Below are 27,111 nucleotides of genomic sequence, written 5' to 3'. Positions count from 1 at the left end.
TAAAGCAAGTCATAAAGAAAGAAACAGGGACAGGTGTGTGTAAGATTAGGCATGGTTTGTGTGTGATGAAAGGTTTATGATGTGTTGTGCCTTGATACTAATCTCATTCGGCCACTGGGAAAGAAACTGGCCGAACAGGTTTGGCTTCAGGCAGTGGAGTCAGCTTGCCCAGGTCACAGAGGAGTCAGCAAAGATGTACGTGTCCTTCAGACTCGTTTTCAGCATTAGACATTGGCCTATGTGAGGGCAATCATAAAATGGCTGTCGTTTAAATGGAACACGAGGGTTCAGGACGGAAACTCTGATATTCGGGTGATTTTGTTACCCGAATATGAATACAATGCTTGTGCATACTATTCTAATCATTCCCGGTCTGCTGATACCAAAATCGTTGTAATACGACGACGTTTATAACACGGGTCCAGAATTTTCAGTACCACATAGGGGTGTGTACGTGTAGGGGTGTATATATGTGCATGTTCGGGGTCGGATGGTGAGGGGGGTTGTGCCACCTTTGGGGAGTGGAAGGGGGGTGGGGGGTGTTAGGGGAGGATTTGTGGGGGGTAGCGGGGTGTGGGGGAGACCCCTATCAGTGCCAGGGAAGTAATTCCCTGGCACTGATAGTGCCTACCGCCATGGATCTCATGGCGGTTCCCAACCACCTGAGATCCATGGCGGTATGCAGGGTCCTGACACCGTCGGCGGTCTAGTACTGTTCAGCAGGACTTTGTGGTCTGATCCTACTCCAAACACTATCCACATTTGGAAGGAAACTGTGTTGTTATCTATTAAAATGGTGAGAAATTTGCAGTTAGAAGTGTCCATCAGAAGAATAAGTTACTTTCCTTCAATAAAACTTTCTGGTGGATACCCTATTTAACTTCAGATTCCTCACAGCCGTCCCGCCTCCCCTTTCTATGGAGTGGTCTCTTTTTACCATCTAAAAAGATCCCAAATTAGAGATCTCCTCTCTGGAACCTCCAATTGTTTTGCACTCTGCAGCCGAGGATGGAAAGAGTCAAGCAAGAAACTGACATCTGTATGCAGACATGGTGCCTATATGTAACTCCCTCCGCTGCTTCCAGGACGGAACAAAGACAGTGGGCCTGATTTAGATCTTGGCAGAGGGAAATACTCCATCACAAACGTGTCGTATATCTCGTCCACCGTATTACAATCCCATTATATCTTATGGGATCGTAATATGGCAGACCGGATATCCGTCACATTTGTGATGGAGTATTCCCTCTTCCACGACCTAAATCAGGCCCTATGTGGAGCTGCATGGCACCACCCAACTGCGCACAGAAGCACTGCTTTAAAGAGTTTCCGGATACCGGCTGGCATTTGGGGAATATTCTAAAGGTGAAAAATCTGCATTTATAAAGAGTATTCTACAAAAAGAGCATTACCATAAGTAACTAATATGTTCTTGTGATCTAGATGACATTTAATCTCATTCCAAGATTATGAAAAGTTCTCAAGGTTCTTTGGGACCTACCTGTCAAGTATTTCAATTTGCCTTAATGTTGCATGCACTCTTTATTCAATTAATCTGATGTTACAGAAACCTCTGTTACTGGAGAGGTGAGTGTAGTGCCTCGAAGAAACTTGTTCTTTGGAGTCAACTAATGGTCTCTGCAAGCTGATTTGGAATTTGAAACACTTAGGAGTTTTCCTGCCCAGCAATCAGTGAATGGCTTTTATGTTGCTCTAATTTGCAATGTGGACATTGGGATGTCCAAGGTCAGGAGGCAAGGAGTCCCAAGACCTTTTGGAATAGCACTGTTTCCTCTCTGAAAGTGAAAAAGCAAGACTGCTAGGACCTACTCCCTTTCTGACTAAGGGAATGCCCTCCTACTTTCATGTCCAGGCTCACAGAGGTGAAACAAAGATTATGAGTGGGAACCAAAATTATTGACATTCTCTACAAGCACCAGATCAGAAAGCATCTTTCAGAATAATAAAAAGTGAGGGCTTGAGCCAGAGGAGAAAGGGGCTTTTATCAACAATTGTCGAGGTACGCCTTTGCCAGTTCTTGATTATTAAAACAATTTCAGATTTGTAACCATTATATCATCTCCAGGTGTGTGCTTGATTCTGGACTTCCACAAAACCTGCTGATAGGTAGCAGAAAGAATCAGTGTTGGCTCATTTGGGAGCCAGTCTGCAACACTGCAGCCAGACCTAACTTTCCCAGTGAAGGGTGCAGCATTCCTCCCTGTACTGTCAGGATCCTTGCTAGTCTGTGCCTGTTAGGATGGGAAAGTCCCGTACATGGTGTACAGTCATGTTCCTCTGCCTTGACTTCAGCCTCACACTAAACTAGTGTGTGTACAATGCCAGGAGCCTGACCCTTGACACAAGTGGGGTCTTGGATCTGTCCTGGACCTGAAGGAGTGAACCAAGCATGCCCTTGTTTGTGAGACAGTGGGCTATTGTCCCTGTTGTGTTTAGCTTATAGAGTGGTAGAGGTGTCGCGTTGGCTCTCATTATCCTAAATGAGACTACTGTATGTTTGGGTATCAGGGTAGTTCTCAGTGTGGGGGACTAAGTCGAACCCAAGGAGAGGGATCCGTGTCACCCTCAATCCGGTTTTGCTCCGGCTAACTAGCAGTGCCTCATCTCTCCCGAAGGGAAGGGATGATTGGGCAGCCGAGCGCATGACATCTTAGAGTTTCTCAGGGAAGTCGTGGTCACTCAGATCCCAACCAGCTCTCTCATACTAAGTGTGGTCTCATATACAGATGACAAAGGCAGTTTAAGTTTTATAGATTGTTTTAATAAAACAACTGCATTTTAGATAATAAGGTGTGATCCGCAATAATCAGAACCATACAACACAGTAGGATTGAAATAGTAACGATGAGAGTGAAACATAGAAATAACGCTATCATAGTGTTACCAGATTACGTTCTCTCTACTAAGTTCTATTTTGAGCACAGCATGTTAAGCTCTAAGCTTGCCTTTCAGATTCCCCGGGAGGACATCAACCCTCATACCTGAGCAAAGGCCTGTGATCTGGATCTGGATCAGCATCTGCAACAGGGCAGTCAATGTCTAGTTGTGGTTCCCTGGTCGGAATCTCCCTCTTACGTGTATTAGGACTAGGAAGTGTTTTTATAACTAACATGTCGATGTGCTAAGAAACACCCCTACTTAAGAATGTGTATCGTCTACGCCAGAAGACTAAACTCCTACCACGTCTATCGGCAATGTACCAGACTGTATCCTTGACTGAAGCACAGAGTAAGCAAGAATGTATTATTTGAGAACTCCGGTGCTGAAGTAGGCTAAACAGTGTGATAGAAGAAAATAAAACAAGACCGTGAAACTGGTTATTGAAAAATAACAGTGCGAGGCTTAATAAAATGCATCTAGGGCAAAGTTCACAGAGGCCTAATGCTTTAAGCAAACGTGCAAAGGCTATATTAAAAATGGCTACACTACAGAGGCAGCCTGCCATGTTTTGTGAATCAGTAGTTGTGACCAGAATTTTTCGAAAGTGTCACTGGAATGGAAACCTACTGGCCTCACTTGTGCAAAGTTCTGCATCTGTGCTCCAACACTGGTCGTAGTGCTAACAGCCAAGTGCATATTATGCGTGTGCAAAAGTGCGTATAGCCTCTGTGGTGAGTGCATTGGGTGTATAAGTGAACCAGACTAATGCAGTAGTGGGTTCCATTTTGGTAGCCCTTGGCCACTGAAGTGCATCGGATTGAGGTTAGGATGTTTTCCACAACAGTGGAAGTGTATTACTGACATTCCTGAAGCTGGAAGGAGGAGACATAGACACTGAAATGGTGAAAGAGGACAAAAAAACGAAACTCTTTTTTAAAAATGAGTACTCTGAGGACTGGTTTGCTACCAGTCTACATGACTGTCTGTTTCCCAGTGGTTATAAGAGATCACCTGGAGTCTAACCTGGAAGGAGGAGCTATCTCCATGTTCTGAAGTGCCTGGAGCCTAACCTGTTTGCTGACAGAAGAGAGTGTGCCAGCCATGGAGGAGGTGTGATTATTTAGCATGAGCCAGAATCAGCTGACCCTGGTGCTGAGGGTTAATCTACCCAGAGATATTCAGGCGAGCAGTCTATGTGCTCCTGGATCAAACCACTGTCTCTCCCACTGAGCAGCCTGCACTGTATTTCTATCCTGAAGCTGTATTTGAGCAGACTGTACTGCGAACCTCAAGTTTTGTCCAAGCAAATTATGCCGCTATGAACCAGGAGTTGCATCCTAGCAGACTGTATTGCGGTACTGTACTGAAGCTGTACCCAGAGGGACCATGCCGCTGCATAGTTCTGAAGTTGGGCTTAAAGGACTGTGAGGTTGCAAGTGTTCCTGAGTGAACCAGGCCAGTGTAACAACTAACGGAACAGCAGCAGACTCCACAGCTAACCCAGCACTGTACCCTGAACTAAGACCGTGCCACATGCAGGAGAGCACTTCAAAGCGGTCCAGTGGCATCTCACCATTTAATTAACCCAAAGCCCAGAAGCATGCTAGCAACCATCTGGAGATCTGTGACGACTATGGATCCTGCACGCTTGCACAGACTCCAGATGGCAACCAACGCTTCTGCTCCCAGTGATCTTGATCTGAGTGCCAAAGTAATCTGCGCAGCTCATCCCTTCCTGAGAGATCAGAGAAAGTCAGACGTGTGCAGGGGGTCCCTGCCACGGACAGTACTTAGACAGTGCTCCACAGTAGTGAGATAACTGAGCACTCAAACAATAGCAAAGTAGGAAGACTGCACTCATGCCCGATACCTTCCCCTGCCCACAGACAGACTCAATCCTGGGAATAGAGGAGAGTAAGAGAAAGAGGGAAGGGGGGATTACTGATCCTTGGGTTCAGTGGCCCAGCTCTCGTGAAATGCTTGTATCTATATGCTCTAGTGCAGGGATACTCAAAGTATGGCCCACTGGCCTTGTGCGGCCCCTGGGGCAACAGGAACACTGGGCAGCTGTTTGCTCGACTCCACACTAACAAAAATATTAAATACACACGCAATCATTTATTTCAAACTTAATTGTTGTTAAAGAAAGGAAGTAACTAGGGACTCCTGCACTTAACTTTAGAAACACCTTCATTTTTAAAGACATCTTGCAGAATAAGTATAAAACTAAGACAGTCTCTTCAAAATTAAAAAAAAAGTGTATGTAGTTACCATGCAGAACCTTTTAGTCTTAGTACAATTTATTTTATCAGTGCATTGAGATGTATTCATTTAAAAGTAATAGTTTTCAAACATAAATTTAGAAACATAAATTTGGAAACATTAATTCTTTCCCTTACCCTGAGAACACCACCAATAGTAAATTAAAGAGGCAAGTCACTTGGTATGTGCACTTTATGGGTGACCTGGGTTCCTATCACACACAAACAACATTATATTTTATTAAATCAAACATAAAAGCAGGTTTTGTGCAGTGCACACCATGAATCATGTATTTCGAGGTCATCTTAAATGTGATAATGCAGAAAAAGGAAGGAAAGTGACACTAAACAATTGCCTAGGATCACACAGTTTGGAAAAGTGGGTAAGCCGGGATTAATTCCAGGTTTTCTGGTTTCCTATTGTTTATTTCAGCCACTAGGTGTATATCCTTTGCTTCCCCTTCACCTACCTTGCCACCAATCCCCCTAGCCACCCCACCCAACCGCCACTGCCCTGGCATAGATGCGGACCCCAGGCATGTCACAGACCAAACTTTTTGGCCCCTGGGAAAATGTTTGCGAGTACCCATGCTCTAGTGTGTAGTGTTACATTTTTCATGTGCATTAAAGTACTTTCTTTTTAACAAAGACAAGTACTGGGTTAAACATGCAAATTATTGTCCTGCTTTGAGATTGATGACTCCTGAGCTTGAAACAGCCCCACATTACTTCCATGAGAAGCCTATGACTGCTCGCCATTGCTACTACTGAGAGTCAAGTGCTGAAGAGGTTGTCCTTGGCCCAGTTTGCACAGCCATAGTAGGATGATCATCAGGAAATTGGAGGTAAATAAACCCAGTCCGCATGGATGCAGATGCAGTCCAGTAGTCCGAACTTGATATGTCATAGCTGCACCCACTTTGCACATAGGTTGGATTGTAGTGGGGCAGCGAGTCTCCTACCGGGTACCAGCTGTCTGAAAAGTAGGGTCCTGATTAAACTGTAGGTCAAGAATCTCAGACCAAGGTCTAGTGAGATTGTCTTTAAATACTTTATGCCTCTGGTTAAACCAGGAGATCTCGGCAAAATGGTCTCTTTCTCGACTGAAACCAAAAAGTATAATTTGCCTGTTTCCAGCACTTCCGAAAACAAAGTTGTTAACCTAATTTTTTCTGACTGAACACATCGTATCACTGCATGTACAACAGCTTTCTCCTTTTCGCTTTCACCAGTATGGGACCTTAGTTAGGCTAGGCATGTCTACCTCTATTTGATTCATTACATGTGCCACCATTTGGAACTTGTAGCCTCTTAATATTCCATTTATTGATGCATATTATTTCAACACTTAGCCGATATGTTCACCTCTTCTCTAAGCTTCTCAGAGGTGTTTGAAAAGGTTGGTGTGGGTATACTGATGCAAGCTTCTTTTCTGTGCTTCTGCAGAGGTTTGGCAAGCCTGGCCTTTTATCCACTCATTGCATGCTTGGCAATGTGGTCCTTTACCTCCCTCTAAAGGCAAATACCTAAAATGTAACCTAAATATCCTCTTCATGTCCAAAGATGAAGTTTGACGTGTGATTCCTAATTATGGAAGCACAAAAGATGTTTTTAAGAGGAAATACTTAGCCAAGAAAGACCATAGAAAAGGAGGTCGAAAATAGTAGCTAGAAATAGTGAAGTCCTTAAAAGCCAATCTGAATGGCAAAAAAGAGATCAAATGAAAAGGTGGGAAATAAAAAGGATTCTGGGAAAAAAATTGTAAACTGCTTTAAAAAGGACGACAGGTACAGTGTCCTCTCTTTTTGGCAAAGGAAATTAGACTGAAGCAATACTGATCTTTTCAGTCAATGGGAAGCAATAAATAGATGCAGCTATCAAACATGCTACTCTTAGAACAGGCACTTGGTGCAACAATGTGAAATGGTATTTCTCTTTTATTGAGGCTGTTCTCGTATCCTAAGCTGTTCAAGAAATATAGTAAACCTACGTCTTGCCAGCTTCTTAACTTTTCCAGATGATGATACATTATAGCACCTTGATGCCTACAGGGATAGGCATGTTAAGAATGAATGTGCACTTTAAATGGCATCATATCACTTAATTCCTGCAGTGAGTGTGATAGATACAAACTGGGTCCACCTATGAATTAAAGACACACTCCACCCCTTGCCCACTTTTTTACCCCCACTACTAACGACCTCCGTTTCAAACATCGATAGAAGTGCCATCAAAGTTATTGCCTGTTGCTAGTTTGTAGCCCTTAAACCACCCTTGCCAAGCAAACTTAACATGCGTCATATAACCAGGCAACTATAGACACTTTACTTGACTGTGGTCATGACAACCAAAGCTAAAAGGAGACCTGCAGCATTGGTATGAACATGTACATAAATAAATTAGATGGGTAAAATGAAGTGAGTACTGTACATAAGCAGAGGGCCCTCAATATGGTTATAGGAAGACTCACCTTTTGACTAGGCTATTAGAGCTTCCTGTAAATCTAGAAATTAGCATTGGAGCAGCGACTGAGATGCAACATTGGCTTGTGGGGTGTGACCTTGGGGGCCATACTTGCGTCGTTTCCCTCTACACGGATGACGTGCTGCTTTACATCAGTCATCCGGTACGCGCAGTAGCAACGTTGTTGGAAAACATAACCACCTTTGAGAAAGTCTTGGGCTTATGAGTTAACCTCCAGCAGTCGGTGCTCTTTCAGTTAGCGAGTTTGGCAGGGTTGGATGCTGCCGCCCTGCACTAGACGGGACTCGACTGGGAGCGCAGCCGTTTTCGATACCTGGGCATGCAGGTTGTCCACATGAAGGCAGCGAACTATGACTTAAATATGGGGGAGGTACTCAACTGCCTGGAGACCTAATTCGGCTTTGTAACCATCCTGATCCTCGTTATGGGGAGCGCGCACTAAGCAAAATGTTCCTGTTTCCCCCCGTTCGTTACAGAACTCCATATGCAACATCCTGTGGGCCACGTTTAGCAGCCTCAAAAGCCTTTTAACATCCCTGATATGGACGGGCGGCCGGTGCAGAGTAATACTGGAGGTGCTGAAGCTGGGTATGGAACTGGGAGGTCTGGGGGTTCGAGACCCACAGATGTACTATTTTGTAAGGGATCTTCCAATATGCTGCATAATGGTGTGAGGAGGTCCCAACCCTGGAAATGGGATGGTGTGACAGATCTTCCAGGTCACCTAATGATGTGGACTGTAGTCCCCGCTTAATGCTCCATTTATAGTATGCCAGGTTCCTGCCATGTGGGAGCGTGCAGTCGCACTTGTGCTACTCAGAGCTCTATATGCTAAGTTACTGCCACTGAAGTGGCTGCCGAGCATTTTCAGATACAAGCTGTTATGGACCTTTCCCGATGGTACACTGGGAGTTGCTTTACGGCAGGAGACTTTTACTTGAACGAGTCCTTCTTTACTGTGGAGAAGGCCGAGAGTACTACCAGCTACCCCCCAGCCACTTCCTGCAGTACGCCAAGATGTCCCGGACAAACAAGCGATATGGCTTGCCTACCTCACAAAGGCAGACGAGTCCCTTACTTCTGTAAGACCCTGGTACCACCAGGAGAATTATATCCTGCATATATAAAGACCTGAAACTGGACCGCAAAGTAGACACAACAACAGTTTGGGATAGATGTTCAGAAGACCTACCTCACCCCCTTACAGATGCTGAATGGCGACTGGCTTGCACAGGGGCCTGAAGTATCCAGCAATGCACGGTTCAAGCTCACACAATTCTACTTCCTACACCGTACTTATCCTAACCAACAGAGACTACAGAAAATCTACAGAACACGCTCATCTGGGTGACTGCTTTGTGGGTTAGACCCTGCAGCGTTTCGCCACATGACTTGGGTATGCGTGAAACAACAAGACTATTAGGCTAAGGCACTTATCAAACTACATTGGGTTGCAGGGGTACAGATGGAGGCTTCGATTAAACACTATTTGCTCGGGGTTCTACCTACACCCAAAAAGAGACCGAACTGTGGCATAAATTTGTCGTGCTGGGACTGGTACTATCCAAACTCTGAATAGCAAAACATTGGGCCCAGTCCCGCCTCCACCCCGCAGCCCCCCCACACTCTGGAGAAATGGAGAATGGACCTGCGTGAGTGGGGGATAGCAGAGGAGGGGAGACTAAAAATGGTCCGCACAGATGAGCATTTGGAACAAGATTTAGAGATATGGAGCGAAATGCTGGTTGAACTGGAGACGAGTGAGCTCCAACATACTGGGCGCTCCAGGAACAAAGCAGGCGGCAGGTTCGGGGATAACTCGGAGCACCACATGGGGGGACCAGCCTAAATGTTGAGGGGGGGAACACGGGTGGGTGGTGAGAAGGCGGATGGGAGTTGCAGGTGGATACGTGTGTCGGGTATATGTGGGACTGAGCCACATGCAGACATGTAGGTAACGCCCTATGGATGATGTTCGTGGGTGAGCCCGCGCTGACTCCCCGGCAGTCCCTACAAATGGGATGGACCCCCCAACCCCAGGGACTGGGGGGGGCAAACAGGAATGAGACCGGATGAAACCCTGGTTATGGAGGGGCACGGGCTACTCCCCACTTAACGTTTTAACCCCTGAAGGAAGAGCAGCTGCCTCCACCAACATATTCCCTCTTTCCTGACCCCATGCACCATAGATGGGCCATAGATAGATATTGCTAGCTGTCTAGCTGCTGCCACATATGTTTGTTAACAACTATATATTTTGTTTAAGTATAAGCTTAACAATTATCTCATCATCACAGGCAACAATGCTGACCAAAAATTGTAAGCACCACTGGACTGTACCCTGTGTGCTGGATGTATGGCTATGAGCAACACTTGAGTGATGGAGACAATCCTGGGTGGTCCTACAAGGCCACCTACACTTGACCTTGACAGACTATTATGTTATGCACCAGCCTTGGCCAGTTGGTCACCATAATCTGTAACGCAGTGCTTTTGTAATATAACCACAGTATGCCAGTATATATGTGCTATGTTATGAGATCAAGCAATAAAAGCAAGTTGGGAAAAAAAGAAATTGGAATTGGATTGACCCTAAGCTCTTCACAGCTGATCAGGGCGTTACTCAGTCCTAAAATGCAACACTTCACTGCAAAATGCATGTAGGTGAGAGCTGTCCTTTCTTAACTGGGTCAGAACTGTGATAGATGCTGTTGAAACCCTAGATAGAGCAGTTTGTGTCACGCCTGCATTGGCATTAGGTACAGTATAAACATATGCCAAGTTAATGCTGGTATTTAAACAGGTGTGTTGTGAACACTCACTTGGCATTTGACACACCAGTGTTGTTGTTTGGTTTTGTAGAAGTTAATTTTTACATGTGCTCCATGAAATAGGCGATGGTGCTGGAGGACAGGATTGAGGAACACTGGCAGGGCTCTCTGTCATACCCTTGTAATAGCAGTGGTACATTAGTCCAGAATCAGATATATTGGTAGATTAGCAAGTGGGGTCGCAACATTTAATAACAAGTAACTGGCTACTGGTTATGTTTAGGGTACTGTGGCAGAGAGGTGCATGGGGCTCAGAAAAGGAATAACAATGTTTTCTTCAGATGAGATTTGCAACTGTAAGGTATGGTGTAAATATATGTGTAATTCTTAATAGTTTCCACTTTGAGGAGCATTTCTTGCATTTGTGTTTGTTAGAACCTGTTTTGTGGAATTTGTGGCAGCATAACTTGTACAGATCTGTTTGTGAGGCTGTTTGCGACCGTAGCTTAGGAGTTTTTGCAGCAATGATTTTCTGCTTTGTCTTGGAATTCTAGTCAACGACGCTGAGCTGCTGCCTGGTGGGGAAAGTGTGGCTAACATTTGCGGGGAGTACGAGCAGGATTTCAAGTCATCCAAGAGAAAACCGGCTGGTCTGCTGGACGCTTTGGATCATAACGAGAGGAGAATTGGCGAACTGGATGAGGAAGAGGCACTAGCAGGAGAGGAGAAGGTACGGCAGATGCCACTCAGTCTACTTGCAAGATTTTGCAATGCAAGTAGGCCGTGAGAAAGTGTTCTTCCTGTAATTGGAGCTTAGTGTGCAATGGTGTATTTTATCATCTGTGATTTCACTGACACTTCATAGAAGCGACCACAGTCCATAACCCATGAACTCCTTATTGACTTGTGCAAACCTTTATTGTCTGATGTTTATCTCTAACCACACATTCCTCACCTATTGAATCTCTTCCCAGGGCCAGACTGAATCCAGAAAACTTTAAATTGCTCTGCTGCTATCGCAGGTGGTGCCGAAGCTCTGACATGACTCTGCCGTTGGCCCAGATGTGAAGTCATGGAAACATAGATGGCACCACACAAGAGCTCTAAAGTCCATTCTGTTGTTTCTGTAGCCTTTATAGTGGACCTGGAATGCTTATGTACAATGCTACCAAAGAGGAGATCAGGCTGTGATAGGTACCATGCCTGTCATTCCTGAAACTCCTCTTCGGATTCAAGCAACATCTCTTCGGGTTAGTGTAGTTTTCCTCAAGTCCAATCATAAAACTATATCAAAACAGTGTTCTTTCATGGTTGAAATCAACCCAGTGTTTTTGCCCAGCCCTGTTACAGCTCAGCGTTCTGGGCTGCCAGCTCACTTTTGGATTCCGGCTCCTTTTTCAGGCTCCGGCTGTAGTGGTGGCTTTCATCCATGCGTAGCCAACTATGCTGCACCCTCCTCTGGTTCCCTATGGTCCCAGGTGGCTGCTGGCTTCTTTGACCCTGCATCTGCCACCGGCCTCATTTCTAGTGCAGGTTGGCTCTACTAATGGGATGTCCAGTGGTTGTTCTCCTGCTGAAGGCACTGTGGCCCTCTACAAAGCCTGTATCAAAACCAGTACTGTCTATGGTGCTGACTACAACGTCATATGGGGCAATCTACTTTTGAGATTTCTGCAGTCCTTGTTCTTTCATTAGTTGTGAATTTTGCTTCCACAAAGGTGGAGGAAGGTATGGATTTACTCTATTCTTCAACTCTAAAGATGTTCATTGGATTAGACCGAGAATCTACTTGTTCTGAACACTCCATGCAGTTATCCCTGATGGCCTCCCAATAGTGCCTTGTGAGAACTTTATACCTTCCAAAGAGGTGTTGCTCATTGTGGCAGAGGTCCTTGAAATCAAGTTTTGACTGAAATGTGGAGGCTGGTCGTTGCATGCCAGAACCTTTTTACATTTCAATGAGAAGTAGTTCCATTAAATCATGTCTGTTTGGAATAGGCCTTTAGGCGGCATATACTCACCATCCATCCCCATGTGACCCAACATTTCACCCATCTAGAGGGTTTGGGCCTACAAGTGTCCTATTTTATGTATGATAGTGTAGATTCTGCTCTATCCTCCTTCACTGAGGAGACATTTTTTGTGGACTGAATTAATGGACAAGAAAATATTTTCCTCGGGAAGTCTGGCTCTTTCAACCTGTAATCCCACATGAATGCTGCCGTTTTACTGCTACACTCTGAGAGATAAAGCAGGTGGTGGCCAGGGGTATGCCCAGATTGGGTCCCTTGCTTACTGTGCCATTGGAACCAAGCTACATTTGATTGAACAGCCCAAATCAAGGCTATTCCCGTTTTGGGTTGCTTGTGTTTTGCTTTTAGGCGGGCCTGCGTTGGCCCTTCGTGCTGGACTGCTCTTGGAGCCACTTCTGGTAGTCCAGGGTGCAGGTGAAAATGTAGAGCAGGGCTGGCCTCTGAGTGCTCAAGGCAGATTCCATGCAGCAAAGCAGCCCTTCTAGGTACAGCAGCAGTTTGACAGAGTGCACAGCAGGTCGCAGCAGCAGGCGGTCCTCTGAGTCCTTCAGCAGGTCCAGTTGTGAACTGAATAGTTGGTGTTTGAGGGCCCCTTTTTATACTCTGGCGCCCTAGTTTTGGGCAGCGGGAGAAGCTTCTAGACAATTGCTTTGAAGGGCATGGAATTTCCTGCCGCCTCTGCCCTGGCTCCAAAATGGCTACAGTGACAATGGGGGGGGGGGGGTCATTAGGGCATTTGTATGAAGGCAGAGCACAGGCTATTCAGTTGCTGGTGGGGCAGTACTCAGCTCCACATCTAGTGCCCCCACCCATCCCCCACACACACACAACCATCCTAGCTTCCTAGCTGTCTATTGTGTGACTGTCTTGGAGGAATTCACTAAGGCTAGTTGTCAGTTATACCCAATCATGTGACCCAGGCCAGACCACAGGTACAAAAGGCCCAAGAGGAGAAAAATGCCAACTTTCTAAAAGTGGCATTTTAAAAGTTTTTAATTTATGATCAAAAACTGACTTTTCTCATTAGAAGGGGCTCTTTTCCACAATTCCAAAGACATCAAACATGAACTAGCTACCAGCTCTCATTTGGAAATTGCAGCTTATTAAATGGAATAAGGAACCCTCAATGTTATCCTATGGGAGTGGTAGGCCTCTCAGTAGTGAGAAAACAAATGTAAAAGTTTTTGACTACCAGAACATGTAAAACTTAAAACTACATGTCGAACCTTTCAATTACACAGTACCCTGCCATATGGGCTACCTAAGGCCTGCCTTAGGGGTGATATACATGTAATAAAAGGGGAGGTTAAGGCTTGGCAAGAGGGGTTTAATGGGAAGTTGACACAGTAGTTTAAAACTGCATTCAGGCTACTGTTGCAGGCCTGGGACATGTTTTGAAGTGTTACTTAAGTGGATGGTACAATACGTACTGCAGGCCGATGAGTAGCATTTAATTTACAGACACTTGGTATACAGCGTACCACTCTACCACCGACTTACAAGTAAATGAAATATGCCAATTGGTTATAAGCCAATGTAACCATGTTTGGAAGAGAGCGCACAAGCACATTATCACTAGTTAGCAGGGGTAAAGTACACAGAGCCCCTAAGGCCAACAAAAACAAATTCAGCAAAAAGTATAGGATAAAAGTAAAAAACGTTGGGATTGACCCTGCAGAAGGGGCCAGGTCCAACATGGCGCCTTCCTGATTATGAACCACCTGGTGGGATCTTTAAAAACCAGGGCAGTCAGATTTTTTTGTTGAAGCCTGGTGGATCAGAAATGGCACTTGCATCCTTTAGTAAGGTGAGCCCTCGTTGGATCTTTTTGCCACCATCAAGAACACACAGTGTTGACACTTCTGCATACTGGATTTCCCAAGAATGCTCTCTGTAGGAAACTCATAGAATGGAGCATGGGACTATTGTACGCGTTCCTGATCTGCCTCTTCTGCCCCGAATTCTCAAAAATATCAGGAATGATTCGTCCCAAGTCATCCTAGTGGGTCTGAATTAGACAAGGAGATTGCTATACCCGTAACGTTTGGCCATGAGCAATTATATTTTCATCAAACTACGGCTTCGGGAGGAACTTCTGCTGCAGGGAAGGCTTTGTACCCGAACCCGCGGAATCTAAACCTCTATGTGTGGAGATTGAGAGGCAGCGGCTGACTTCATATGATTTATTACTACACCTATCACTGTCATCCTCGATGCCAGACATCTCTTTACAAAGTCCGTTTCCAGTGTGTGCCTGGCCAGAATTGTGGCCTGCCATGGAGCCCCCCAGGACAGACCAGTTACACGCTAAGCTTCTGGTGCTTTATTGTTTGTTCTATCTTTAGCCCAGCAAGGACCTGCAGTGGGCTCCAGTAAGGGTTTTTTGTCCACCCTTTTGGCTTTTTTGTGCATACCAGCATAATGGTATATTTTTTTTAATCACCTGTTACGATGCTTTTTATTAACGATTTGACACACATGTTGCTCCCCCCCCAATGTTTATAATGCCACAGTGGGACCTTAATTTGGTCCTGGCTTTTCTTATGTGTGTCCTGTTCGTTGTGCCTTTTGACTCTAAAGACTGTCTTGCTTGTGGCGATCTCTTTTGCTTGTCACATGAGTGAGCTCCAGACATTGCCAAAAGTCGTAATGCCTCTTAACTTTGGGCAGTCCATCACCCTTCTAGACTTATTTGCCATGCCTCACCCCTTGAAAGAGGAGAGACTCCTTCAGTTAAACCCCAAAAGAGCTTTAACCATTTGCATTGATTGCACCAAAGACAATCAGGTAAATGATCAGCTTTTTGTTGGGTTTTCTTGGAGAAAGGAAGGTAGGAAAGTGCAGAAAACACCTCGCGGTGGTACTGTTTTTGTATGTATTGTGACGGTGGGTAATCTGCGGTTAGAAATATCCATCAGAAAAATAAGTTACCTGCCTTAGGTAATGCTCTTACTGGTGATACATCCTATCTCACTGCAAAAGCCTCCCTGTCCCCCAGTCTTTGTGTTAGGAGGGGTCTCTTTTTACCATATATAAAGCTCTGAAAATCGAGATCTACACACTAGTGCCTCCAGTTGTTTTGTGCTCCACATTTAAGGCCGTCGAAGGTGTAAATAAAGACACTGATATCTGCGGACAGGGGCAAATATCAGGCAGCTGCGCTTTGTCTCTTCCAGGGCGAAACAAAGTCAACATAGGGGCACACATTGTCCCATAGCGATGCATGGGGGCCTTGATGTGAAAGCCCCCGTGTCCAGTCTGGTGGCTTGGGCTATTGTAAAGGTGAGGAACCTGCAATATATGGAGTGTCTATATGAAAGAGTGTTAACAAAAAATAACTTGTCAATCAAGAATGCCAGGTGGCAGCTGTGGGCCCTGTAGTGGACCCTCAGAACTCTGTGACACAAGCATCAGGACTGCCTCTCTGACTCTGTTCAGATCTCAAAGAAGACGGAGCAGGATCTGCAGTAGCAGGTGGTAGATGCTAACTAAACCAGCTGCAGACCTCGCTCTCCCTCACCCAGAGTTCACAGTGGTGACATACTGACAGACTCATCACTGCTCGGTTGAGGGGACTATCTGGGAGAGGTGGGATTTAGAGGCCTTTGTCTCTAGCCGAGAGCCAGCTCTATATCAACCTTCTGGAGCTTTAGGCAATCCATTTGGCCCTAAAGGGGAGGTAGTGCAAGTCCTCACAGACAACACAACCATCATGCGATACTGCAGCAGACAGAACAGAGTGGGTTACTAGATCTTGTTCCAGGAGGTGGTAAATCACTGGAGGTGGCTGGACCAGCAGAACATCTTCCTGGTCACCAGCCACTTGGCAGGACCCTTGAAATCCAGAGCAGACGAACTGAGCAGGCATTGACTCGCACACCATGAGTGACATCCCATTTGGAAATTGGTGTATGGGTCTTCAATCTTTGGGGTACACCATGGCATGATCTGTTTGCCACTGTCAAATACACAGTGTCAACAATTCTACACGTTGGAGTTCCTTCAAGGTGCTGATTAGGAGACACATTCCATCAGGAATGGAAGGATGCACAACTGTAAGCTTTTCCACTACCACCTCTCCTGCCTTTGGTTCTTACGAAGATGAAGACAGTCCGGGCTAAGATCATTCTCATCGCTGAGAACTGGGTCAGGAGATTGTGGTACCCACAGCCTGAATATTTGAAAGACCTAGTGATTCAGCAGCAGGACAGGCTCCTGAATCTGAGTGTCCACAATTTACACCTGGAGATTGAGCAGCTACAACTGATGCAGTTGAAGTGCTGAGCAAGTTAGTCAAGCTAATCCTTTTGGGCAGACAACGTACCTCAAAGTCTGTCTACTCTGTTAAATGTATGTTTGTTGGTGTGTACTTGAAACACCAATCCCTTGCACGCTAAACTTTCTGATGTTCTTTTGTTAGCCCAGCAAGGTCTTGCGGTACATCACAGTGAAAGGTTATTTTGCTGCCCCTTTGGGCTTCTTATGATTACCTGAAAAGCCTTCTTTCCAGCATATCGCAAAAGTTTTGACTCCTAGGTTTTCCCTGTATCTTTTGCTATGCCTCAGTGGTACCTGAAACTGGTCTTAACATCTCTCATATGCACACCCCTGGATCTCATGCTAAGATGTTCCTTAAGGCTCTAAACACTAAAAACTGTCTTCCTCATTGCCATTATGTTAGTGTGTTCATGGGCAAACTGTAGGTGCTTGCCTTCCACCCTTTCTATGCCACCTTTTTTCGGGACAAACTGGTATTGATGACCAGGTCAGCTTTCCTACTGAAGATCATACTCACTTCCATGTTGGCCAGTTGATTACTCTGCTAGTGTTTCTTGTTCAGCCTTACCCCTCAAACGAAAGGCACCATTGTCTTGACCCTAAGAGGGCTCTGAACTTCTACATCTACTGCACACAAAAAACATTGCACTAGTGATCAGGTCTTTGTTGGTTTCTATTTGGCAATGAAAGAAATGGCTGCATAAAAGAGGACCCTGTTGAGGTGGGTAGTCTTCTGTATTAAGATCTGCTTTCCAGTGGCCAAGAAGCAGCCCCTTTATCGAGTGCAAGCACATTCCACCCAGGCTATGATGACTCTGGTATATGAAATGCCTGTTGTAGATATCTGGCAAGCTGCAACATGGGCATTGCTACATATGTTAATGAAATGCTACTGCCTTGACTACCAGACTCAGCAAGAGGGTCACTACACCTGCTTGGTTCTGCAGGACTTTTTAATCTGAGTCTACTCCCCAGAACCTTCACCTTTGTAAAATACTGCTATTGTTCTATTCTCAAGAAGAGGAGTCTGCAATTAGAAGTATCCATATGAAGAATTAGTTACTTACCTTCAGTAACGCTCCTTCTGGTGGATACTCTCTAATTGCACATTCCTCAGTTTCCCGTTCCGTGAAGTGGCCTCTTCTAAAAAGGTCCCATGTTGGGAATCAGCACATACTCTTTGACATATTTTTCTGTGCTCCGTGACTAAGGCCACAGAAAGAGAAATACACAAGTAAATTAAACTGGTACCCAGGCGTGCAGATACATGTGACTGCTTCGTCACTGTATGAAGTCGTTATGGAGCCATTCTGGATCACCACTGAGTCAGCAAGAACATTGCTGGAAGAATTCTCCAGTTCAAGTTTGACACCTGGGCATATACTAATGGAGGAGGAATCTGCTGTTATAAAGAGTATCCATGAGGAAGACCATTAACAAAAAACAAATAACTTGTTCACTGTGCATGTACCTTCTGTTTTCTTATCTCTGATCATTGAATAAATAAAATGCATTGTTCGTCTTACATTAGGCACTGCATCACATTGGTAGATAAACTTGTGTCTATCACAATCTCATTGTAGGCATTCCTTATGTCTACGCGATCCTTGCAGTACGACAAGAGATTAAATGATGAGCAGAGGGGAGGCAAAAAGAAGATAAAAATCGTAGACAACAAGGTAATGCATTGTAATGTTCTACAGAGTTGATACATACGAGTTAGAGGGTAAAGGAGCTACCTGTGAGATGTAATCCGTCAGAGTTTTGTGGGCACTTCATTGTGCAAGGAGATACTTGTGGGCAAGTAAGGAGAGGGGCTGCGACATAGTCTCAACGTCTGCCATATCTGATCATGTTTAGATGTTGTCCAGGGCCAGGTCATGATTGAAAAATACTGGGTGAGCATCAGACTTTGGTGTACTCCAGGATGTGGTAATACCGGGATTAACAGTATCTTTTTTTTGTTTAATCCAGATGAATGGACTATCAGGGACCCCTCACCAGAAGTCCACCCGAGCTTCGTTGTTCATGGTGTCTGTAAAGCAAGCCTTAAGCCAGTCAAACTATGAGGTGTTCATGCAAGCCATGCAGAGCTACAAGGCCTCTGATGACTTCACCATTTTGCTCTCAGAGTTGGCGGCACTCTTCACAGGGGACTCCAAAAAGCACATTCTACTGCGAGGTAAAATGTCTTGGGTTGTGAATAACTCTTCCCCAGCAAAGGACTATCCCTCACAACTGGCCTTCCTAGTACATGTTGTTATTGCTGTCCCTACCCAGACCCAAGCACACTTGGAGAGACATGGACCTGTAACTGGCTCTCCGTGTTGGTGCACACACTTATAATTGCATTATTGGGTTGTAGACTTCTGTTCTCAGTTTTTCTTTGCTTGAATGATTGAGAGTGCTTCTTCTTTATTAAGATCTCCATTCAAAGATATTCACATGGGTTTTCTTTCATATTAGAGTTCTATCAGTTCATCCGGCCGCACCATAAGAAGCAATTTGACCAAGCCTGCCGGGAGTTAACAGGGGAGGGCTGCGGCTTCAAACCGGAACACAGTCTGCAGCGCGAGGAGCGCGAACGACTAGCCAAACAGACAGGTATGGAAACCTATTTTAAGGAAGTCAACTAAAAGAGTGTCCTCCACTAGCACAGGTTCCTTCCTGACTTCTTGAGGTGATAGGTGGATATAAGGTGTCTATGCAGGTCCCGGCACTAAACTGCTCTCAATTTCACACTCTTCCCTCGTCTCTTCAATCGATAGCTGAGAAGCCCCGCGAGAAGAAGATGACTTTCTCAGAAGATTCTGCTCTGCAGCTGAACTCTGGAACACACCTGAACCAAGGGGGCAATCATCTCACCACTGGGCCAGTCAAAACAGGTACGCATCACTCTCCCCAGCTCAGCCATCCATGCCTCAGCTGGTCTAGTTGAACAAGTCAACTCTGCTTGCAATGGCAAATGTTTGGAAAAGGAGTTCCTTTTTCTAAGCACTATCTAACTTTCTAATTAGGAGAACATACAACACATTCCCTTTTTAGACTGCTTTAAAGCCGGCCATGCTCTTTTATTTCACTAAGGAAGCAGTGTTTTTGTAAGCATAAGCTTTCTTGACCTGTGATGCAAGTTGAAATCAGGCTTCTGGAAGCAGCAGGGGATTATTCAGGTCTTAATTTGAAAGCTGCTGTATTGAGCTACTTTCATGGTAGACAATTGTGTTTGTAACACTGTGGAAAATTCCTTTGGGGGTGTGTATTTTTGTGCTATTGGTTACTTACTATTGAATGGCTGCTCCTCTTCTTCAGATTCAAGTTCCCCTGAGCTTACAGCTGTTTGTTTTTCATGCAGCCGTAATGCATCAAACCATGCCCTCCCATGCAGAACCAGCAAATCCTGGGTATCAACCAAGTATTTGGAACTGGTATATTGTGTCCTTGCAAAATGCACTCTTAAACACTAAAGCATTGGGCAGTGATTTGAGGAAGATAGTGGATTTGTCCGTGTTTGTGCTGCAAAAACGTTAGGCAGTCACCTAAGGGCAGGGTGTTGTGCTGTTTATCAGTGTCCTAAACAGATAGCTGCCGTTCAGAATGTGTAAAGTGGTGTGATATTTAACCGTGATTATTTCTGATTTGTTATAAAAGACCACAAAAATTGCTGGGTAATTTCTTTGTGCCTTCTGTGTAACGGTGAATCGCACAAAAGGTCTTAGTTGCAGCCTCTAGTTGACAGATTTGCCCTGGGAAGTCACCTGTTGCATCTTACCTCCTAGCACAAACACTTCCATAGTCATGATGCACTTGCAGCAACACATTGTACCCCTCCTACTTGGCCTCCCTTCCATTTTGTCTAGCTCAGCACAACTTGGCTTCCAAGCCTGCCACCTTTCACAGACACTTTGCCACTTCTGGCAACCCATATCGGCCAACCATTTGCCGTCATCCTGATCTGTTGGCTTTCCTTTGCCCTGCCTCTAGGTCATACCTTGTATGCCAGGAGCACAGTGCAAGAAAATAGGATTGTCATTGTTTTACTGCCCAAACATGTGGGAGAGAACCAGCTAACTTTAAATATACACCAATATCAATGACTCTAAAAGGTGATGAAGGAAAGCGGAGGACACCACTGTGGCAGCATAAAGAGACAGGGGAGTCAGAAATATAAGGAGGGCAAGATTGTGCCTGTATTAAAAATATTGGCCTGTAAAAATCTGAAAACTGCATCAAAAGAAAAAGAGGTAGAAATGCCACATGGCTAGGTAATGCACATTCAATGTAAAAGATAGCACTTAAATATAACCAATTTAAAAAAACGAACCAAAGTAATGAGAAATTAGGAAATGGAACCGTGTACTCTGTTTGCTGATATCACTGTTGGTTGCATCAATCTAGGGACAGGGAGGGTTCTTAAGAGGTCATCGCCCCATGTTTGTTAATTTATTTTTGTGTCTTGGGAGTGGGAGAAAATGTACACTTTAATAGTTGTCCTCAAATAACATTCAATGTCAAATGTAACTGAAGAAGCTTTTTCCCGTTAATGTCATGTTCCTTACTTGGGTGCTGTGTGGGCGCGTCCTGGCTTATCTGTTTAGTTATAGCAACTAATCAGCAGACAGGTCCCTAAGGTCGATGAACATTTTTGACTCGTTTGAGTTGATTTCATAGGTAGCTCATAAGGCACATCAAAACTAAACAATACAAATCATTAGAGAGTCAGTACAAAACACACCATGACCCATTTGGCCATGAATAACCACACCTCTTGATATCAATTAAAATGTTTATTTCCCTGTATCAACAATGGTAAGGTCGTGAAAATTAGACTCAAAACCTAGTGGTACAAATAGAGAAACATCACAGGTTGTCTGAAACGCCTAAAGAATCTCAATTTTATACAAAGCGATAAAAACAATGGACTCAATTGCAAAAATACAAATTAATAGCAACAATATTTGAGCAAGAGAAACAGCGTACATTTGTTCAACAATAGAATGACGTCAGATCATAGGTAAAGAGAAAGCACCTCACTAACTTTGGATCAGCATTAGCATGTTGTGCTTTCTGCAAAAGTTTAGTAGCACAGGTTTAGAAAACATCTAGCTATGGCGCTATCGAAACAGCAGTTGTTACCTGAGAAACAAAAGATAAACAAAAATGCACAGTTTATTCATATTACCTATCCTTAAGGATCAGCAAAACAGCATAAGCTTCTTCAGGAGGTCATCAGCATCAGGGCAGGGGAGCAGGGAAAGGGGTGACGGTTTAGAATTTGGACTTTAACCCCTTCGCTGCCAGGCCTTTTCCCCCTCCTGTGCCAGGCCTTTTTTTGCCTATTTGGGGCAGTTCGTGTTTAGGCCCTCATAACTTTTTGTCCACATAAGCTAACCAAGCCAAATTTGCGTCCTTTTTTTCCAACATCCTAGGGATTCTAGAGGTACCCAGACTTTGTGGGTTCCCTTGAAGGAGGCCAAGAAATTGGCCAAAATACAGTGAAAATTTCGTTTTTTTAAAAAAAAATGGAAAAAGTGGCTGCAGAAGAAGGCTTGTGGATTTCCCCCTGAAAATGGCATCAACAAAGGGTTTGCAGTGCTAAACTCAGCAGCTTCCTAGCTTTCAGGAACAGGCAGACTTGAATCAGAAAACCCAATTTTTCAACACAGTTTTGGCATTTTACTGGGGCATACCCCATTTTTGCAATTTTTTGTGCTTTCAGCCTCCTTCCAGTCAGTGACAGAAATTGGCATGAAACCAATGCTGGATCCCAGAAACCTAACCATTTCTGAAAAGTAGACAAAATTCTGAATTCAGCAAGGGGTCATTTGTGTAGATCCTACAAGGGTTTCCTACATAAAATAACAGCTGAAAAAGAAAAATATTGAAATTGAGGTGAAAAAAACATCAATTTTTCTCTACGTTTTACTCTGTAACTTTTCCCTGCAATGTCAGATTATGGAAAGCAATATACCGTTACGTCTGCTTGACTCCTCTGGTTGCGGGGATATATAGGGCTTGTAGGTTCATCAAGAACCCGAGGAACCCAGAGCCAATAAATGAGCTGTACCCTGCAGTGCGTTTTCATTCTATACCGGGTATACAGCAATTCATTTGCTGAAATATAAAGAGTAAAAAATTGCTATCAAGAAAACCTTTGCATTTCCAAAAAGGGCACAAGATAAGGTGCTGAGGAGCAGTGGTTATTTGCACATCTCTGAATTCCGGGGTGACCATACTAGCATGTCAATTATAGGGAATTTCTCAAATAGATGTCTTTTTTACACACTCTCCTATATTTGGAAGGAAAAAATGTAGAGAAAGACAAGGGGCAATAGCACTTGTTTTGCTAATCTATGTTCCCCCAAGTCTCCCGATAAAAATGATACCTCACTTGTGTGGGTAGGCCTAGCGCCCGCGACAGGAAACGCCCCAAAACGCAACGTGGACACATCCCATTTTTTTGAAAGAAAACAGAGGTGTTTTTTGCGAAGTGCCTACCTGCAGATTTTGGCCTCTGGCTCAGCCGGCACCTAGGGAAACCTACCAAACCTGTGCATTTCTGACAACTAGAGACCTAGGGGAATCCAAGGAGGGGTGACTTGCGGGGCTCGGACCAGGTTCTGTTACCCAGAATCCTTTGCAAACCTCAAAATTTGGCTAAAAAAACACATGTGCCTCACATTTCTGTGGCAGAAAGTTCTGGAATCTGAGAGGAGCCACAAATTTCCTTCCACCCAGCGTTCCCCCAAGTCTCCCGATAAAAATGATACCTCACTTGTGTGGGTAGGCCTAGCGCCGGCGACAGGAAACACCCCAAAGTGCAACGTGGACACATCCAAAATTTTGGGAGAAAACAGAGGTGTTTTTTGCGAAGTGCCTACCTGTAGATTTTGGCCTCTAGCTCAGCCGGCACCTAGGGAAACCTACCAAACATGTGCATTTCTTAATACTAGAGACCTAGGGGAATCCAAGGAGGGGTGACTTGCAGGGCTCGGACCAGGTTCTGTTACCCAGAATCCTTTGCAAACCTCAAAATTTGGCTAAAAAAACACATGTTCCTCACATTTCTGTGGCAGAAAGTTCTGGAATCTGAGAGGAGCTACAAATTTCCTTCCACCCAGCGTTCCCCCAAGTCTCCCGATAAAAATGATACCTCACTTGCGTGGGTAGGCCTAGCGCCGGCGACAGGAAACACCCCAAAGCGCAACGTGGACACATCCAAAATTTTGGGAGAAAACAGAGGTGTTTTTTGCAAAGTGCCTACCTGTAGATTTTGGCCTCTAGCTCAGCCGGCACCTAGGGAAACCTACAAAACCTGTGCATTTCTGAAAACTAGAGACCTAGGGGAATTTAACATGGGGTGACTTGCGGGGCTCGGACCAGGTTCTGTTACCCAGAATCCTTTGCAAACCTCAACATTTGGCTAAAAAAACACATGTTCCTCACATTTCTGTGGCAGAAAGTTCTGGAATCTTAGAGGAGCCACAAATTTCCTTCCACCCAGCGTTCCCCCAAGTCTCCCGATAAAAATGATACCTCACTTGTGTGGGTAGGCCTAGCGCCGGCGACAGGAAACACCCCAAAGAGCAACGTGGACACATCCAAAATTTTGGGAGAAAACAGAGGTGTTTTTTGCGAAGTGCCTACCTGTAGATTTTGGCCTCTAGCTCAGCCAGCACCTAGGGAAACCTACCAAACCTGTGCATTTCTGAAAACTAGAGACCTAGGGGAATCCAAGATGGGGTGACTTGCGGGGCTCGGATCAGGTTCTGTTACCCAGAATCCTTTGCAAACCTCAAAATTTGGCTAAAAAAACACATGTTCCTCACATTTGCGTGGCAGAAAGTTCTGGAATCTGAGAGGAGCCACAAATTGCCTTCCACCCAGCGTTCCCCCAAGTCTCCCGATAAAAATGATACCTCACTTGCGTGGGTAGGCCTAGCGCCGGCGACAGGAAACACCCCAAAGTGCAACGTGGACACATCCAAAATTTTGGGAGAAAACAGAGGTGTTTTTTGCGAAGGGCCTACCTGTAGATTTTGGCCTCTAGCTCAGCCGGCACCTAGGGAAACCTACCAAACCTGTGCATTTCTGAAAACTAGAGACCTAGGGGAATCCAAGGAGGGGTGACTTGCGGGGCTCGGACCAGGTTCTGTTACCCAGAATCCTTTGCAAACCTCAAAATTTGGCTAAAAAAACACATGTTCCTCACATTTCTGTGGCAGAAAGTTCTGGAATCTGAAAGGAGCTACAAATTTCCTTCCACCCAGCGTTCCCCCAAGTCTCCCGATAAAAATGATACCTCACTTGCGTGGGTAGGCCTAGCGCCGGCGACAGGAAACACCCCAAAGCACAACGTGGACACATCCAAAATTTTGGGAGAAAACAGTGCCTACCTGGGGATTTTGGCCTGTAGCGCCGGCGACAGGAAACACCCCAAAGCGCAACGTGGACACATCCAAAATTTTGGGAGAAAACAGAGGTGTTTTTTGCGAAGTGCCTACCTGTAGATTTTGGCCTGTAGCTCAGCCGGCACCTAGGGAAACCTACCAAACCTGTGCATTTCTGAAAACTAGAGACCTAGGGGAATCCAAGATGGGGTGACTTGCGGGGCTCGGACCAGGTTCTGTTACCCAGAATTCTTTGCAAACCTCAAAATGTGGCTAAAAAAACACATGTTCCTCACATTTCTGTGGCAGAAAGTTCTGGAATCTGAGAGGAGCCACAAATTTCCTTCCACCCAGCGTTCCCCCAAGTCTCCCGATAAAAATGATACCTCACTTGTGTGGGTGGGCCAGGTGCCTGCAACAGAATAAGGCCCAAAACCTGAAGGGATAGCACAGCAAGTTTATAAGGGCATATTCTTTTAAACATCTTTAGACGGACTCTGCTTTGGGGACCCACATAAGTGAGGTGTCATTTTACTTGGGAGACTGAGGGGAAAACTCGGGAGTAGGATTTTTGTGCTGGAGCGGTAATCCTACTAAGAAAAATCAGGAAAATATGCTTTTTTATGCAAATTTTGAGGTTTACAGAGGAGTCTGGGTAAGAAAATGTTGGGGGAGCCACGCAAGCCACACCTCCCTGGACTCCTTGGGGTGCCTAGTTTTAAAAAGTTTCTGGGTTTTGTAGGTTTCCCTACATGACGGCCGACCCAGGACCAAAAAGATAGGTGGGCCCTCCCCCCCAAACACAGGTATTTTTGGAATATATCACTTTGATGTGTGCACATACGTCCGTGATGTGCCAAACACTAAAATTGTGAAAAGAAACACACTTAGGTTATGTGAAGAAGACCCCTCACCCACCAACCAAGTTGGTGGCATGCTTCATCATCGGGGTCCCACCCGAGGCACCTAGCGTGTCACAGGTGTGCTGCGACGCCTGATTACAGCGGAGCAGGTTTTGTCATTTTTTACAACACATACTGGTTGGATTTGGCACGAGGGTGAGTGATGGTTCAGTGGATCAAATTTTATTAACAAGAGATTTCACAAAAATGAAATGCACTGCTAATAACTGAAAGGCAAAAAAGTGAACCAATGACTCACAGCTCGTGAGCTGTAAAGCCGCGACAAGGCACCAACCGCTTTACAGTCCATTCACACACCTTTCATACATGACACGCACAAGACCATTCACACCGCCAGCCACGGCCCAGCACATTACAACACTCACATCGACAGACCGCGCCACTCAAGGGCCCATCACTTACATACGCCCACATGCCTGATACAAGAATCACACCAGCTGATGGGAGTGTGGACTGCCGTTTGGCTGGCACCGCCAGGCAAGCGCCACCCCACGCACACCGCCAGCCCAGCGCCACCCCAAGCACACCGCCAGCCAAGCGCACCCCACGCACACCGCCAGCCAAGCGCCACCCCACGCACACCGCCAGCCAAGCGCCACCCCACGCACACCGCCAGCCAAGCGCCACCTCAGTAGGCCTTCGTTTTCCATATTCCAAATACGCTTCAAGACAGCGGGTACAGAGATTATAGAAACCTTCGGAAACACGTTAGTTCCTCCAAATAAATGCATTTAGTTAGTGCAAAACTGTAGACAAATATGCAACTTAAACAAAAGAATTTGTTATGCAGTGGACATGAGATCATTTCCTAAGTTACATCTCTCAGCGTTTGGCAGACAATCAACTTTAGCTGTGGCCTTGCTTGCTTGAGGCCTTTTAATTAGCACAAGTGCGATTCATATTATTTCGTCATTAATATGACAGAACAATGCATTTAAAATGAATAGAATTCCCAATACAATATTAGTACATTATTTTGTGAAAGATCATATACGGGGTCTTTCATGTGATGGTGGTCAATCAAGTAGGTACCTTATGTGTCACACATTAATTTCAACGCTAACACATCTTAT

General features: G+C 45.1%; 1 protein-coding gene across 3 annotated transcripts in view; it reads left to right on the top strand.

Moving 5' to 3' along the window:
* Nucleotides 1–27,111, top strand: part of RTEL1 (regulator of telomere elongation helicase 1) — a 224,484-nt gene that overhangs the window by 134,863 nt on the left and 62,510 nt on the right. For all 3 annotated transcript variants that reach the window (XR_011205455.1, XM_069243277.1, XM_069243278.1), the window contains exons 27-31: nucleotides 10,972–11,147; nucleotides 18,312–18,407; nucleotides 18,703–18,910; nucleotides 19,195–19,332; nucleotides 19,497–19,613. Coding sequence is in view for 2 of the 3 variants with exons in the window: in XM_069243277.1 (XP_069099378.1) it covers nucleotides 10,972–11,147; nucleotides 18,312–18,407; nucleotides 18,703–18,910; nucleotides 19,195–19,332; nucleotides 19,497–19,613 (735 nt within the window). In the remaining variant the exon portion in view is untranslated. The remainder of the gene's footprint in view (nucleotides 1–10,971; nucleotides 11,148–18,311; nucleotides 18,408–18,702; nucleotides 18,911–19,194; nucleotides 19,333–19,496; nucleotides 19,614–27,111) is intronic.

The sequence above is a fragment of the Pleurodeles waltl genome, chromosome 7 (assembly GCF_031143425.1).
Source record: "Pleurodeles waltl isolate 20211129_DDA chromosome 7, aPleWal1.hap1.20221129, whole genome shotgun sequence".
In the NCBI taxonomy this organism is placed as follows: domain Eukaryota; kingdom Metazoa; phylum Chordata; class Amphibia; order Caudata; family Salamandridae; genus Pleurodeles; species Pleurodeles waltl.
This window is presented reverse-complemented; position numbering and strand designations above follow the sequence as displayed.